Source organism: Colias philodice, chromosome 7 (assembly GCF_061535455.1).
Source record: "Colias philodice isolate Cphi_HAF_F1 chromosome 7, ilColPhil1 Martin Lab GWU primary, whole genome shotgun sequence".
Lineage (NCBI taxonomy): Eukaryota > Metazoa > Arthropoda > Insecta > Lepidoptera > Pieridae > Colias > Colias philodice.
The window spans coordinates 385,994-403,233 of NC_143092.1; the positions used below are offsets into that span (position 1 = coordinate 385,994).

At 33.8% G+C, this 17,240-nt stretch overlaps 1 protein-coding gene across 3 annotated transcripts; it reads left to right on the forward strand.

Annotated features, from left to right (window-relative positions):
• Positions 1-65: 65 nt before the first annotated feature.
• Positions 66-16,944, forward strand: LOC149486874 (acid phosphatase type 7). Of its 3 annotated transcripts, none has more exons than XM_089697026.1 (10): positions 66-373; positions 2,060-2,254; positions 5,888-6,009; positions 6,689-6,873; positions 7,796-7,993; positions 9,199-9,317; positions 11,531-11,663; positions 15,721-15,782; positions 16,219-16,310; positions 16,781-16,944. In XM_089697026.1, the coding sequence occupies exons 1-10, from the start codon at positions 253-255 to the stop codon at positions 16,895-16,897; spliced, it is 1,344 nt and encodes a 447-aa protein (XP_089553152.1). In that variant the 5' UTR covers positions 66-252; the 3' UTR covers positions 16,898-16,944. The 3 variants fall into 3 exon arrangements, with proteins under 3 accessions (XP_089553152.1, XP_089553151.1, XP_089553153.1); XM_089697025.1 differs by lacking the exon at positions 9,199-9,317 and adding an exon at positions 10,602-10,720 and having other exon boundaries at positions 16,781-16,941; XM_089697027.1 differs by lacking the exons at positions 9,199-9,317; positions 15,721-15,782; positions 16,219-16,310; positions 16,781-16,944 and adding exons at positions 10,602-10,720; positions 13,152-13,213; positions 14,213-14,304; positions 14,515-14,627.
• Positions 16,945-17,240: the final 296 nt, after the last annotated feature.

Sequence of the window (17,240 nt, forward strand, 5' to 3'; positions counted from 1 at the left end):
TTCGATATATCGATATTTTATCAACAGTCCTAATGTCAGCTGGTGGTCAAGATGTCAAGTGTCAACGAACGTCATCGGTCAGCTATTCAAATTGCGCTAAATCATAAAATTTAAATTGTTTACATTTTCAAACAATAATAGATAGTACAAAGACGTACTTGTTGTAATATTAAACTTCAAATTATAGTTTCCTATTGAGTTAATATGCGATAGCCTAGTATTGCGGTTGTATTTATGTGCTTTCAGTAAACAATGAAGGTGTTTTTCATAATATTATTTGTGTCCGTAACATCGGCATCGGAGGAAAGTCGTGTAAATCCTGGCTATAATTGCGCTTATTGCCAGCCAGAACAAGTTCACATTGCCTTTGGTGGTAAGTGATTCAAGTTAATTGATTTCCGATAATTCTTTGTTTGATAAATCATACTTTTCTAAGTATGTATTCTAATTGCACGCCCTATTATTTAACGAGATAAATTTCCATTCAAGAGAATAGGAAATATTTTTCATATTACGAATTAAGTACCTAGTTTTGCGTGTTAATAATTTAAAAAAAAAGTTAATATTTTGAAATTAGAATTTATGTAAACATCTCAACATCTCAAATTTTGTCAATTATATGAAAACAAAAATAAATAAATCTATACTAATATAATAAAGCTGAAGAGTATGTTTGTTTGAACGCGCTAATCTCGGGAACTACTGGTCCGATTTGAAAAATTCTTTCAGTGTTAAATAGCTCATTTATCGAGGAAGGCTATATAGGCTATATATCATTTCGCTAAGACCAACAGGAGCGGGTAAAACTGCAGAGCACAGCTAGTATTCCATATAGGTATTATAGATATTGAGCAATAACCAGAAATATCAAAGTATATATTCTTTAATTGTGTGCTATATGTGTTAAAACTATTTATCAAGTTAAATATTAATTAACAAAAGGTATTGGAAATGAAGATAAGGGAATTCTACAAATTATTTGTGTGACAGGCTGCTAAACTAAATTATTACTACATTTTTATAACAATGGCGCATAACTTCACCTATGCAAAAATTCTGAAGGAAATTGTAATCTATACTAATATTATAAAGCTGAAGAGTTTGTTTGTTTGAACGCGCTAATCTCAGGAACTATTGGTCCGATTTGAAAAATTATTTTGGTGTTAGATAGCCCATTTATCGAGAAAGGCCTATATCATTATGCGGAGCCATGCGGGTGAAACCTCATAGGGCAGTTAGTCTGTAATATATGCTTGTGATTTAAAACATTTTAATCTCTGTATTCATAGTTTTATATTAAGTATCTTACATTTAAACTCAATAAACACTTTGATTAATAACAACATACAAGTGACTACTCACAAATGAGCAACCTTATCAATTAGTTTAAACAATTTGAATTATAGATAATGGCTGGAGCGAGGGTGTGAGCAGATTAACTGTTTGTCATTATTTATCTCTGTTTATGTCCTAAATAATAAATTATACTAGTTTTTAAATGTAATATTAATTATACAAATAGATATTCTTGTTCTATGTTCTTAATGACTTTATTCTTGTTTAGTTTTACATTATAGAAAATAGTAGGCAAATAGTAGTACATATCTCATGTTTGTTACAAGATGTTAGGATAAAAGTGAAGTCCCTATGTCCCCTAGTGGGGTAAGGGGCAGATGAATACATCTGTTTCACTGATCGACTTTCTTTTAGGGACAAGTAGGTGATCAGCCTTCTGTGTCCTGCCAGACCGTGACATTTTTTTTTCTTCGTCTCCACCGGGAATCGAACCCAGGACCACTCGGTGCTACGCTCACGCGTCAACCACTGTACCAAGGAGGCGGTCAAGATGTTAGGATAATTCTATTATATTCTATATTTATATTTTATATTCTATATTTATTTAAGGATTATTTCTGCATTATTTAAAAGCTTTGGAATCAACTATTAACCACACAAGCAATTATTCCTGTCTTAATTATTTAACAATTTTGAAGTAAAACTTCTTTTTTCGCATTGAGCGAAAAATTTCAAGGTCTTATCTTCCGTTTGAAAATTGCAGAAAAAAACAACGACATAGTGGTAACATGGACGACGTTCAACAACACGCACGAGTCGCGCGTGCAGTACGGTCAAGGGATCATGGACCAGGAGGCTGTTGGCACTCGCACTCGGTTCACTGATGGAGGACCTCTGAAACGCTTCATGTGGATACATAGGGTCACGCTTAAGGATCTTAAGTTTGATACTAGATATGGTATGTTTTAAATGTAAATAATTTCAAACTCTCAAACTCGAACATTTATTTATTCAATCTCATTTTAGAAGCACTTTTCGAATCGTCATAATTTCTTACTTTAGTCTATATTGATTATTCAAAATCGCTTCTCATGTAAAGTTCAATAACTATAATATTTTAAATAAATTCTGTTCTGACAGTTCTGTATAAAATTTCATATGCAATAATTACTTTGTTGTTTTCTCTTTTAGAAAAAATAACTAACTGTAGAAAGGAGTGTGTCGCTTGATTGTGATTATGCTTATAGGCATAGATTGGGGGAATTATCTCAAAGTATTTATACTTTTAGTAATATTATAAAGCTGAAGCGTTTGTTTGTTTGAACGCGTTAATCTAAGAAACTACTGATCCGATTTGAAAAATTCTTTCAGTGTTAGATAGCCCATTCATCGTGGTAGGCTATAGGCTATATATATCATCACGCTAAGACGAACAGGAGTGGAGCCACGCCGGTGTAACCGCGGAGCGCAGCTAGTATTGTATAATTTTACAAAGCCTAAAATCGTTATTCGTAACAATGACACCAAACGCTCCTATCTATATTTATCTGAATAAAATGTCTGATGTTCGATTTCCGGCTTCGGGTCAAAAGTCGAGTGATTGAACTCGCACATTGTGCAAAAAATATGTCACACATTTATTACGATTAAGCCAACCGGATTTATTTATTTAAGCATGGTGTACACTGTACACTCATGTTAAATTATATGCCCAAATGCATAGTAAATGCCATTTTAATGTGATGATTCCAAACATATATACTGATACTACTACTACTACTGATACTATACTGTCTCTATTCCTATTCTTCTATCCAAATTGGAACGTTGTGGTATCAGAGGCTCTGTTCTGGATATATTTAGCAGTTACCTTTCTGACCGTACACAATGTGTCGTTATTAATAACATCAAGAGTGAGTATGTTTCAGTTTCATTCGGCGTTCCTCAAGGCAGTGTCTTAGGACCTACCCTGTTTTTACTCTACATTAATGATTTATGTGACCTCTCTCTCAATAATTGTAAAATAATTTCGTATGCTGACGATACTACTCTGATTCTTTATGCTCAGACATGGAATGAGGTACGTAGTGTTGCTGAAAACGCCTTAAAACTTGTCCAATATTGGCTGCAACAAAATCTTCTTACCCTCAATATTGCGAAAAGTAAATTTATAACTTTTGCGCCCAAAATTTCGTCCATGCCCCCACTAACATTCACCATTTGCGCCCATGACTGTCTCAAAACTGACCCTTTTGTTCAATGTAGTTGTACACGTCTGGAGAGAGCCACTAGTTTAAAATATTTGGGAGTTTCAATAGATCCAACATTGTCGTGGAAGCAACAGATCGATACCGTTTGTTCTAAAGTCAGAAAATTAACATATGTTTTCAAATGCCTTAGAGGAGTGATAGACTTCCGTTATTTAAAAACGGTCTATTACGCACTGATTCAGTCTGTTACTTCTTACTGTCTAACCTCCTGGGGAGGTTGTGTTAAATCTCTGATGATTCGCTTGGAACGAGCCCAACGGGCTGTACTTAAGACAATCACCAACAAACCTCTCCGCTTTCCAACTAGCGAATTGTATGCCCTATGCCAAGTGCCGTCGGTACGTCAATTATATATACTAAAAATTGTTATGAGAAAACACTTGGATACTTCTTATGACCCCAACCTTATAAATTCCAGGCGTAGATATGACAGGGTGTGTACTATTGAACGTCGCAGAACCGCGGTAGCTGGTCGCCACTATCCATTTATTAGTTCCTTAATCTATAATAAACTCAATCAGGTTTTAAATATCTACCCACTCTGTAATTTTAAACTTAAAAATATAGTCCTTGATTGGCTTTTGTCCCGTTCGTATGAAGAAACTGAAGAAATTATTAAATTTACAGTCTAAAACTTGGAAAAACCCATACACACTGGCACATACTCACACACACACACACTCACATACTCACACACTCATATACTCATACACTCACGAATACACATCTTCAGTCTCACAAACACACCTGCTGTCTAGAATTTTATACTACTTTTTTTTTTCTATTTTTAACCGACTTAATTTGCATATTATTGTTAAACTTGTTACATTATTAAGATGGAACTTATTTTATGTATGGAGGTGGGCGTTGGCATCCGTGCCACAGCTCTTATGCTTTTACGGATGTCATCGTAATTTAAGTTTATGTACAATTTGTTATTATGTTCCAAATAAAGAATTTTTGAATTTGAATTTGAATTTTTGAATTTTGAATATAAAACACTGTCTTGATTTTCCTACAAAGCGGGCTTCGACTTTCTTGTTATATATATACAATCGAACTTCTCTTTTTTTTCTCGTTGATAAAATAACCAGATCTGCGCTAGCGCGAAATATATTCATATTGTCATCGAGAACATTGCAATATTCATTAAAAGCGCCCCTACCGTGCGTAAAAGGAACTACTTTTTGAAGTGAAACTTCTTTATCGGGGTTGGAAAAAAATTTAGTGTAACATTTTTTCGTTACGCGTGACATTTTTCCGTTACGCGCCATCTTTTTCTTATCCCTACCACGCGTGATTCGACGTATTTCTGTAAAGTTGCATATAGTAAATTATTTTTTGAAAAATAAGGTCATAAAGAAGTTTCTCTTCTTACGTGTGTACACTATAAGTACACGCACACATTTTTGTTTTTTTATATTGTAATAATGATGTTATGCTCGCCACAATGCTCGTAATGACGATACGAATACTTATACTCTGTCCATTATATTATTTGCTTTTTGACAGCTTCACGCCTATGTATAATTGTATTGTCTATGTTAAAATGTCATACAAATAATTATCGTACTTCATGGACAGGTCCCGCCCACTTAGTGATGCCTACACAGAATTATTCAATGATGGGTCGATAGATTAAAATAATCGATAGAAATACTCTGTAAAATATATCCGATACAGAAAAACTCTTCTATTATGTTATATAATTTAAACGTAAAGTCAACCAAATTGTAAGATAGAAACCGATAAATAATAAAATATTAGTTTATTTTAGTTTTAACATACAATGCATAGATATGTGGTCTTATTATTACATATCTTATTAGTACGTTTACGTTGTAATTATTATTTACGTACCTGATTCGATTTATGATAATATTTTGAATTTATAATTGAAATGGTATCACAATCGATAATCTTTTGAACATCACTTCTGGTATCACCCGTCGAGCTATCAAAAAGCAATTCTTATAGTGGACAGACTATAGGTCTAAGCTGTATGTGTTATTCGAAATCTATCGTATTTCGTTCTCGCGCTTCTGTTCTTTAGAATTTAGATGCAATGATTTTTACTAATAAAAACATGTGTATTTGACTAAAAAAAAAACGAAGAGAATAAAATCATTTTATTAGGTTCACTACATTATATAAAAACATTAATGAATACAAAACATTAAAAATAAAAGTAGAACAATAGGCCAAAAATATGAATAATAATAATTTGTGTAGGTATTTTTCATTTTTGTTGTAAAGTGCATACTTCGAAAATTTATTAAAATTCAAATATTATTTGCCATAATTGAATTTCCTCATTTCAGAGTACCACGCTGGGTCGACTTATGGATGGTCGGAGTTGTTCTCATTCAAAACTCCTCCCGAGGGAGAGAAGTGGGTGGTACGCGCTGCTATATATGGCGATATGGGCAACAAAAATGCGCATGTAAGTAATTTTTAATGATTTATGAACTTTGTTTGTGTCATATTTGACCCTAACCGATGATGTGATGGAACTACCGGGTGTAATTTTACACAGATTTTAGTAGGATTGATTGAATGTAGCTTTATTTTGTTTCAACAATAATAACATAGACATGAGGCAGAGGCAATCCACAAACAATAACACAACACAACAACAAAATCTAAAAAAAAAATTACAAAACACAGACACAGAAATAAGAAATTAATAAACACAGATTCAGACAGGTTTGAGTAAAATTTTCTATCTACAACATTAAAAGTAATTTCCCTTCAGATGGCATTACAATATTCCACCTAGGAACGCGTCGAATAGCGCACGTGGTCCGTGGTAGTGTCCATATTGATTGACTGTCATATTTTTACCCGAATTAAAAAAAGGAGATAATTTCTCAGTTCATAAGTATTTAAATGTATTTATAACTGACTACATTTCCCGCCGCATTTTCAGAGAAAAATATCCAGTTCCCGTTCCTTTAGGATTCCTGTAGCCTTTGTCTCATTCTAGGTCTTCAGCTACCTACATACCAAATTTCATTGTAATCGGTTCAGTTGTATTTGCGTGAAAGAGTAACAAACATCCATCCATACTTACAAACTTTCGCGTTTATAATATTATTACCGTCTTATTTCCAAATCTCCAGTCTCTATCCTACCTGCAAGACGAAGCCCAACGCGACCACTTCGACGTGATACTCCACGTGGGTGACTTCGCCTACGACATGGACACGGACAACGCGCTCGTTGGGGACGAGTTCATGAGGCAGATCCAACCGTTGGCAGCCACTGTGCCATATATGACCTGCCCTGGGAACCATGAAGCGGCTTAGTGAGTTGTTGAAGTGAAAACTTCTTTAGCGGCGTTGGGTATAAAATCTTAAACTCGCGTCAGGACACGTGGCCTGACCGAAAAAGCGTAAGACGGATGTTTTTATTGTTTTTTTTTAGCCCTTATATTCCATGCGTAAGACGGATATCATTCCAAAATATCAAACATTCTGAACGATAATAATCAAGTTTTCACTTCTGCTGGCACTCCCGGAGTGCAACCCGTCTTTTTTTTTGTCATTTATGTCATACGCACACTTCTCTTAGACACTATATTATACTCTCTCACGCACTTACAAACACACACACACACTTATCAGTTCATGAGGCAGATCCAACCGTTGGCCGTGCCATATATGACCTGCCCCGGGAACCATGAAGCGGCTTAGTGAGTCTCTTATAAAGTTCACACACACTGCACAAGTTATTAATGATATGTTATGATTTAGTGTGTGTGTCACACACATCTCTCTAAATCAGTTAATAACTTTTCCCACGCACACGAACAAATTTACAAAACTCACACACACAAACCTTTACATACATACAAAACCTGCCCATTGTGTTTTTAAATAATAATACATAATATATAAAAAATCGTTTATTGCTCATATTATCACGTTACATCAGTTACAGATTATTATATTGCTCTAATAATGATAGAATTCATATTTTTTACATTCACCAATTGTATATAAATTGTTTCCCGACATAAAAAATCAAAACTTAAAAAGAAAAGAACATGTGCGTGTGTGTGTGTGTGTGTGTGCCGAGCACATGTGTAACTTCTTGGGCAAGATTCAAAGATACCAAAATCATTGTCTTACTCCATGACGTGACCTTGAAATTTTACTCTCAACGCCCCTAAAGAAATTTACTTCAAAATTTTTCGAACTACCCTCATCTTTTTTTTTTTTTTCAAGTAATTTCAGCAACTACCGCAACCGCTTCTCGATGCCGGGCCACGAGAGCCTGTTCTACAGTTTCGACCTGGGCCCCGTACATTTTATATCAATTTCCACGGAGTTTTACTATTTCCTCGAGTTCGGCCTGAAGTTGGTCGCCGAACAGTTTGATTGGCTGCAGAGGGACTTAGAAATGGCTAATACAGCTGAAAACAGGTATGAATGACTTATTTAGTTTTATAGCATTAAAATGATTTATCTACTAATAAAAGAGTTTGTTTGTTTGAACGCGCTAATCACAGGAATTACTGGTCCGATTTGAAAAATTATTTCGGTGTTAGATAGCCCATTTATCGAGGATGGCTACAGCATCTCGCTAAGACCAACAGGAACGGAGCACTGCGGGTAAAACCGCAGAACACAGCTACTAAATGATACATTTTAAAGGATAGAACAAATATCGGCCACGAATCGGCATTAGAACCCGCGTCTTTTTGGAATTCCGGGGTATCCTAATCATGATTGAATTTTTTCTATTCTTTAAAATTTGATCAGGTATGAATGATGTTCGGCTATAATTATTTATATGAAAATAAATAAATGTGCAATTTGTTATTAAAAATAATAATAAATAGTATCCTTCGTTGTCTTTTGAGTAGTAATAGAGGCGAAGTCAATACTGAAATTAGTCTGTTTGAGATAAAGTCAAATACTACAGCACCGATTGTCATTCAGTTTTCACCAATTGAATGTTTTCGAGGAAGCTTTAATTATGTAAATTGTTAGTACATATTAACAAACGCGGATAAAAAGCTTGTATTTGAAATAAATGAATGTACATACTTAGACAAAATTTTTGTTTCATAAAAAATATATTTCCAAAAATTTTTTTTTTTCAATATACATATTTTCTTTATCGTATACATATGATTTATAATGAATATTCGAAGAATATAATATAACTTATGACAAAGTGTGTTTTTTAAGAGTCATTGTTTTATATATTAATTAGAACTCATTACGATAACATTCATGTCATTGCTAGCTAATAACTTAAAATAAATAATCAATAACAATAGATAATGATGTTTTGCCCATTTTAGTACATTTAAAATAGCAGTGTTTATAATTTTCATAAAATATTCTATTATCTTGCTGCTATAATGCTATTGATGCTATTAAACACCTCAAATTTAACCCAGTCGTAAGCAAAAAGTCGCATAGAAATAACGGTACACTAACATGAACTTAGCTTTCCTCCCGCGGCTTCGCTCGCATCGACTGCATGTTACCGCACGCAATTTGTAACATCGGAAATCACTATTCTAATTTCGCAGTAGTTTCAATGAAGGAAAAATTTCAAAAAATCGCGATTTAAATCCGTCAAAAAGTGTTTAAAATCAAAAAATACCGGTTCCCAGGTCGAAACGGCCGTGGATCATAGTGTACGGCCATAGACCGATGTACTGTAGTAACAGTGGGGACGATTGCTGGAACAATTACCTGCCCAACCGTGTGGGGCTGCCGGCTTATGGGTTTGGTAAGTTGGAAATAGGTTTAGGACATGTTATAGGAAATCGAGGTAAAGCTGGAATTCAGGAGATGAAGGTAGGTCGAAAATTTTGAAAAAAAAAATATCTGCCAGAATTCAAACCCGCGTCTGTCGCCTTGCCGCCCGTGATTCCGCCAGAGCAATCGAATTTCTTCTATTCCCTCGGTTTTATGCTCAAGTTATTCGAATTATTTATATTCTTTAAAAAAATCTCTATTGTAAAGCATTTGAATGCTATAAAACTTAATATCAAATTGAAGGTAGGTTGTTTTCCTGTAGTATTTACTATCTATCTACTAGCTTCTCGCAATGTTCTTCCATCGATCGTCGAGGCGCACAGATTCTAGGCATCGCCATATGGTGGACGTTCCATGTACCCGGACTAAGCGGTTCGATTCCACATTCTTTATCCGAACCGCAAGGGACTGGAACATGCTTCCTGAATCTGTGTTCCCCGACGAGTACAATATGGGGGTCTTCAAGCGTAGAGTGAACAGGTACCTTCTAGGGAAGCGCGTACCATCTTAGACCACATCTCAGCTCAACATCAGGCGAGATTGTGGTCAAGCTCTTCCCTATCGTCAATAAAAAAAAAAATGTAACCTATATCGCTCTCTAGCTTCCAAACTAACACAAATATCATATCGTAATATTAGGAAGGATGTAATGTCCTCAAATGGTCTGGAAAGGCAGGATTTAAAGGCAATCTCAAAACTTAACCTTCCTTATTTCTATCGCACATTTCAAGGTATTGTCAGATCTTTTCCTTTATACTACCTATCACACATTCTTTTCTTTGACATATTCTATTCGGAAGTCTATAACTCTGGGTAGCATTATTATTGTCTTTCTTGAAAAGTAGAAAAATACGTTTTGAAAAATATCATCGACAAGATACACGCTTCCAAAATGGGCAAAACATCATTATTTTTACATAAAATAATCTTTGAATCTTTATTTCACTTAACATAGTATAAAAAAGCAATATCTCGCAATCAATTAATATTAGCGTTACCAGTAGTTGATGACCTATCCTATAGCTATATCTTCTATTGTTTCTAACTCAGTATTCAGCGATCTACCGTCTCTTTCTTAACCACTTAAAAAAGGGATAGAAGATTTATCGCTTACTCTACTCGCTCATTTGCATTTGAGGGTGCATGCGTATTATAGGGCCAATCGCGTGAAGCGTTAGCGTCATCATTAACCAATGGGAGCGGCGTATTCCCCGGATCTTTTCTACTATTGGTGAGTCGAGGTTTTGGGTTCCAGGGCCAAACGTCCGTGGATCATATTGTACGGCCACCGGCCGATGTATTGCAGCAATTCTGACGATATAGACTGCAGTGTGGAGTACACGAGGAAGGGCCTGCCCTTGTTTGGCGCTTTTAGTGAGTATTCAACTTGGAACAGGATCGATTCAGCACTATGTTGTGACGTCATTATACAAACGAATTCTAGTAGTGTATCTAACATTGAATAGAAATAACGTTTGCATACAATTTTGAGTCAGACAGAATAGAATAAATTCAATATAAGGTGTCGTAATAATCAGAACTGTCGTAATGACATAGGCTACATCAATTTCATCAAAAATATTTTTATAAAAAATTATAAACATAAATATTTTTTATTGTTTTTATTATTGAAAAAGTAGATTCATGAGATTATTGGATTTTCACCGGCCCTATATAAGCCATAAGCGTACAAAGTGTGATTTAATCTGTCCGTTTAAAAACGGGTCCAATCGAGTCGGTTACAGGCAAACATACAGATGAATATAAATCTATAAAGAATAGAAAATTTCGATCACTAGGCGGGATTCGAACCCGCATCGTTTCACGCCAATGCCTGACCAACTCAGCCACTCGTGACCCGCCAGAGCGATCGAATTTATTCTATTCTTTCAGTTTTTATGTGTCTAAGGGACATACCGCGTGCCATCTATTGAGATGATTAACAACCATCTCAATTCTCAACCTATACGAAATATTTTTCAATGATATTGTAACGATGGAACACGACCTTTTGACCTTTCAAAGGATGCGGGTTCGAGTCCCGCTTCGTAATCGATTTTTTTCTATTCTTTATAAATTTATATTTATAAAGTATTTCAATTCCATAAAACCAAAAATATCAAATTCAAACATACAGATGAAGCTAATAAACACGTGATAATAAAAATAATAATTGTCGTTCAGGTCTAGAGCCACTTCTAAAAGACTACGGCGTGGACGTGGTGATCTGGGCGCACGAGCACTCGTACGAGCGCACTTGGCCGCTCTACGACCAGAAGGTGTATAACGGCACTACACACCCTTATGTTAACCCGAGGTTAGTTTTGTTCATTTTCTTTACCTTTCTTCCTTTTTACTAGGGGACATGGGACTTCACTTTTTATAACAGTTTTATTTCCAGTGTGGGAAGGGGATGGCGCTAGACGACCTATATAGCGCTGTCTTTTTTCCACACTGGAAATAGTACTGCTTTGAGACATTATGGTACGGGGACAATACGGATAATAACGGATACCTTTTAACCGCTTTGGCTTGGAATAGCAACAAATTCATCTCAAGATTTTCGGCTCGCAAAGCAGTTTTAAAAAGAAAAAAAATATCAATTTTTTATTATAAGTATATTTATTATACACTTTAAAGCTAGTTAAGATTTATACCAGCAGTCTTAATATAACATAATCTATACTAATATTATAAAGAGGAAAGGTTTGTAATTATGTATGTATGTATGGTTTACACGCATAAACTACTGGACCGATTTCAAAAATTCATTAGAAAGCTGCATCTTCACTGAGCAACATAGGCTATACTTATTGCATTTTTTAAAAAATTAGAGATCCTTACCAAAAATGCAATAATGTAACCGAAGGTGTAAAAAATTCCTTTATAAAAATTCTGTCATCGCGTGCGCTGCGGAATCTATTCCTTGAAGTACGAGGATGGTTCTTATGAAAAAAAACGTTAACATGTAGGTACCACGGGCGAAACCGGGGCGGACCGCTAGTGTGTTATACTTTTATAGTTTTCTTTATACATATAAAAAATTACTGGCGTGAATAAATAACTCAACAAAAAACATTCGGATGTTCTAGAATCCCTGTTTGATCATATTGAGTGTTAGAATATAATAAAAAAAGCATTTTTATTCCCACAAAAAGTATTTTATACGGCGTTTGCTTATGATAAATTACATACAAATTACGGTAAGTATAATTTATATACAATAACTCATATTATTATAGCATGCACCAGAAAAAAGTCAATTTTTCGTTATAATTTAAACTGACATTTAAAGTTTAAACCGCATGCTTTTTTTATTATTTTGTGAAAAAATATACGAAGCTTTCATTCAAACATTACAAAAACACCAATTTAATGACTTCAGCTTGTATAAATTGAATTTTTTTGAAGTGAAAACTTCTTTAGCGGCGTTGAGCACTTTTTCTGTAATGGGTATAAAATCTTAAACTCGCGTCAGGACACGTGACCTGATCGAAAAAGCGTAAGACGGATACCATTCCAAAATATCAAACATGCTCAACGTTAATAATCAAGTTTTCACTTTTGCCGGCACTCCCGGAGTGCAACCCGTCTTTTTTTTAACTAGCATGTACAAATTCACTTCAGTATTTTAATTTTTATATTTAAATAAAAAAAATGTCTAGATTTTTTATTTTCAGATTTTTCATAATTTTTATTTTTCGTTAAATTTTTTGTGTCTTGCAAAATTTTCGTGCTCTATAGAGTTAATTTAGCTGTTTATACTAATTATATTTGTATTATTTCAATGTATGTTTGTTTGCAGGGCACCTGTGCACATCATAACCGGTTCGGCCGGCTGTCAAGAGGACACTGATGGGTTTAAGCGTGAGTATTTTGATAAAACCTTGATTAAGACCAGGCACTCTAAAATAATTTCTGGCACTGAGTGACCGGTTAGACCGCTACGGTGCTAGACGCTAACACACCCGTAACAAAGTTGAATGTCGCGTGCGCTCTTTGATCGCGTTCGAGCTCGAAACTATCTCGTAAGTCTCAATTCTTATTTCGTTTATAACTAAAGTAATAATAGATCTAGAGAAAAAATATCTTGGAATTGGATAGTAAACTATTTTTGACATAAAGTCCAAGTAAATCTTACAAAAAATGTAATAATCCTTAAAAAGGGCATAATTTTTGAATAAAAAATGAATCGAGCGAAAATGTTACAATTACGTAACTGTCTTGTACGTGGAAAGAAAAAGACCCAATCCATACTAATATTATAAATTCGAAAGTAACTCTGTCTGTCTGTCTGTTACTCAATCACGCCTAAACTACTGAACCAATTTGCATGAAATTTGGTATGGAGACATTTTGATACCCGAGAAAGGACATAGGCTACCTTTTATTGCGAAATATGTACCACGGGCGAAGCCGGGGTGGACCTCTAGTAAATCATATACTAAAGTTCAATTTAGATTGTATGTTTCACTGTTTCAGAATATTAATGCAAATTCACATACAATTTGTTTCGCATTAACAATATTATGTTGTATTATTTTACTTCACTAATCACTACATAGTATAAAAAAAAGTTGCTTTCTCTGTCCCTATGTACATTTGTATGCTTAAATCTTTGAAACTACGCAACGGATTTTGATGTGGTTTTTTAATAGATAGAGTGAATCAAGAGGAAGGTTTTAGTATATAATTTATTAGGTTTTAGACAAAGCGGGCGAAGTCGCGAGCGGTAAGCTAGCTATTAAATAAATAATACCAAATCACTAACGACTCTGGTTCGAATTCCGCCCCGTGATCAAATTTTTCCTATTCCTTAAAACTCTCCAATAACTAAATATTAATTGAAATAATTGTATTGCCTAGCTCATCCCGCGGAATGGTCCGCCTTCAGGTCGAGTGACTACGGCTACACGAGGTTCAAGGCGTATAACAATACTCACATTTATTTTGAACAGGTTGGTAAATGGTTAAATATTGGCAAAAAATACTTTCTTTTATAAAATGTAGGTATCAGTTTTTTTTACAGATAACTTTATATTTTTTAATAATTTTTATATATTTTTTGGATTTATTCAAAGTTTTCTTAGTTTATATGTTTGACATCGACATTGTATAGGCAAGCAAAAATGAAATTTAAAATGTTTAACGTAAGGTTTCTTTTGCAGGTGGACGTGGACCTCAAGGGTCAAGTTGTGGACTCCGTGTGGATTGTCAAAGACAAACATGCAGCATATGAGTTGTAACTTTAAAACTCATGTAAAATAATTTCAAAAACACTCATGTTTTTTATGTTATATTAGATTTTTTTTTTCATAAATTAAGTTTATTTTGTGAAAAAATTTATTTGTAAAGTCTGATTTCATTCTTTTTTGTACCTAGAAGTGAAATTTCTTTGGCAAGATTCGAAGATACCAAAATCGTCGCTTTACTCCATGACGTGACGGTAATGCCATGACGCGACCTGGAAATTTTACTCTCAATGCACCTAAAGAAGTTTCACTTCAAAAATTCTTTAAATTCGGAATTATCCAAAGATTAGTGATAAATGCAATTTATGTGATTTTATTTATAAGTGTACATGTAAATTTGGTAGATAAATAAAATATAATTTAATTGATAAATAATGCGTTTTCTTTAAATTTCCTCTCTCTTATGCAAAGTAACAAAATTGTAAACTAGAATGTTTAAATATTTTCTGAAGCATGAAACAAAAGTATCAAAATCTTCACTACATGTGTGTAATAAGTTTAAAAAAAGGCGAGCAAAGCCGCGGGCGAAAAGCTAGTATAATGTTAATACGTATCTTATACCTACCATTCTCTCGATGAAAAAAAATTATACTATCTATTGAACTATATAAAAAGTAGATACAGAATCAAAAGATTCAAGTTGCTCTTTCAACCAAAAGCTAGTACAAAATTGTTTCAAAACAACTGTAGGTACCAACAAAGTACATATTTCATTTATATTTTACTCATTAATTGTCAAAGCTTTCGAACATTCAGGTATTTAACCAATACTATATTAAAGAATTACTTTGAATAACAATTTTTCCTCCTTGTATGGTAAGATTAAAAGAAATCTCCGGCCTCATAATAAACTTATTTAATTTAATTTAAATTATTCAAATACATGATTGTTGTCCGTCTGTTTGTCCCGGCTCTGCTCACTTACTTTTTTTTTGTTTATTTAATCTGTAATTATCACAGAGTAATGAAAATACAGTAATTATCCAAATCCTAGCAGAGTCGACAACGATCCAAATTATTGAAATCAGTTCAGCCGATTTTAACTATTAATATTATCTACTATGACTTTCTTTATTATATGAATTTAGTTTTATAAATATTTAAAATATATTTTGGCCACAGTGCTCCTGTGCATTTAGTCACGGGCTCTGCGGGCTGCCAGGAAGGGAGAGACCACTTCAAACGTAAGTCTTTTTAGTTAAAATTGAATTATTTATATTATATTTATATTAATTAGAATTCAGTTGGAACCTATTTTTAGATAAATAATAATTTTTAATGTTCGAAAGAAATATAATTGACTAATAAAAGGGACATGGGACAATTAATAAAAAGTTAATCACTGCATAGTACATATAAAACAAAGTCGCTTTCTCTGTCCCTATGTATGCTTAAATCTTTAAAATAACGCAACGGATTTTGATGCGGTTTTTTTTTTGTATATAATTTATTAGGTTTTAATCAAAGCGGGCGAAGCCGCGGGCGGAAAGCTAGTAGTCGTATAAAAAGTAGTAGGTAGTCATCTTACAGTTATTGTACAGCCGTTTGATTTTGTCGATTGCTTAAGAAACACACACAGCTCTATCAAAATTATAATGATTTATGTTTTTATTTCCTCAGATTCGGCTGCTAGCTGGTCAGCGTTCCGCTCTCAAGATTATGGTTATACCAAGTTTAAAGCCTATAATGCCACGCATTTGAACTTTGAGCAGGTAAAAACTTTACTACACCCAATGTCTGTGTAGATCTATGGAGAAGAACCGGCGAGAAACTCGATAGTTGTTCTTTTAAAATCATTTCAATATTACAATTTAATTTTACTTACATATTATGTAGTTACTTAACTACATAATAAATCTCAACAATTACTGGTCTGATTTGAAAAATTATTTCGGTGTTAGATAGCCCATTTATCGAGGAAGGCTATAGCTATATAATATCATCACGCTAAGACCAACAGGAGCGAAGCCACGAAGGTGAAATCGCGGGGCGCAGCTAGTATTCCTAATAAGTATCTATTTGTATAGCCGTCTGGGGTTTCCGATTTCCTTCCTAAAGACAAATGTGACCTCTACTCTTATAATTTATAAACATAAACATTAAATAAACCTTCTAATGAAACATATAAATTAATAAATTATTATTTAATTTAAACATTAATTAAAAACAATATATTTGGCAGGTATCAGTGGATCTTGGAGGAATAGTTATCGACCACTTTTGGTTGATAAAATACAACACGACTGCAGCGACACACAAATCACTAAATAGTTACTTTGTGCACAACGCGACGAAATGATTTCAATTTGCGTCTTATTGACACACTGAATTTTAGTGCAACAATATTAAAAATTATATAATTTACAAATATATATAATTTACAATACGTATTCCAATAGAAACTAGTTACGTAGTGAAAAAAATATCGTTTATTTTTCAAATAAATTAAATTGTCCGTATTTATGCAAAATGGAACCACTCGACAAATTTCGTTTTTTACTTTTATTGAAGAATACTCATTCAAAAGTGGTCTAAATTCTTATACAAACAAGAACCACATGATTTTTACGTTGGAAACAAGGTATACTAAAAGCAGAAAGGAACCACCAGCAACAACGAATAATACCATATTAAGCAAAACC

Coding starts and splice junctions, on each gene's coding strand:
- LOC149486874 (XM_089697026.1), top strand. CDS start 253: ATGAAGGTGTTTTTCATAATATTATTTGTGTCCGTAACATCGGCATCG. Junction 6,874..7,795: donor GGGAACCATGAAGCGGCTTA/GTGAGTTGTTGA, acceptor TTTTTTTTCAAG/TAATTTCAGCAACTACCGCA. Junction 16,311..16,780: donor CGCATTTGAACTTTGAGCAG/GTAAAAACTTTA, acceptor TATATTTGGCAG/GTATCAGTGGATCTTGGAGG.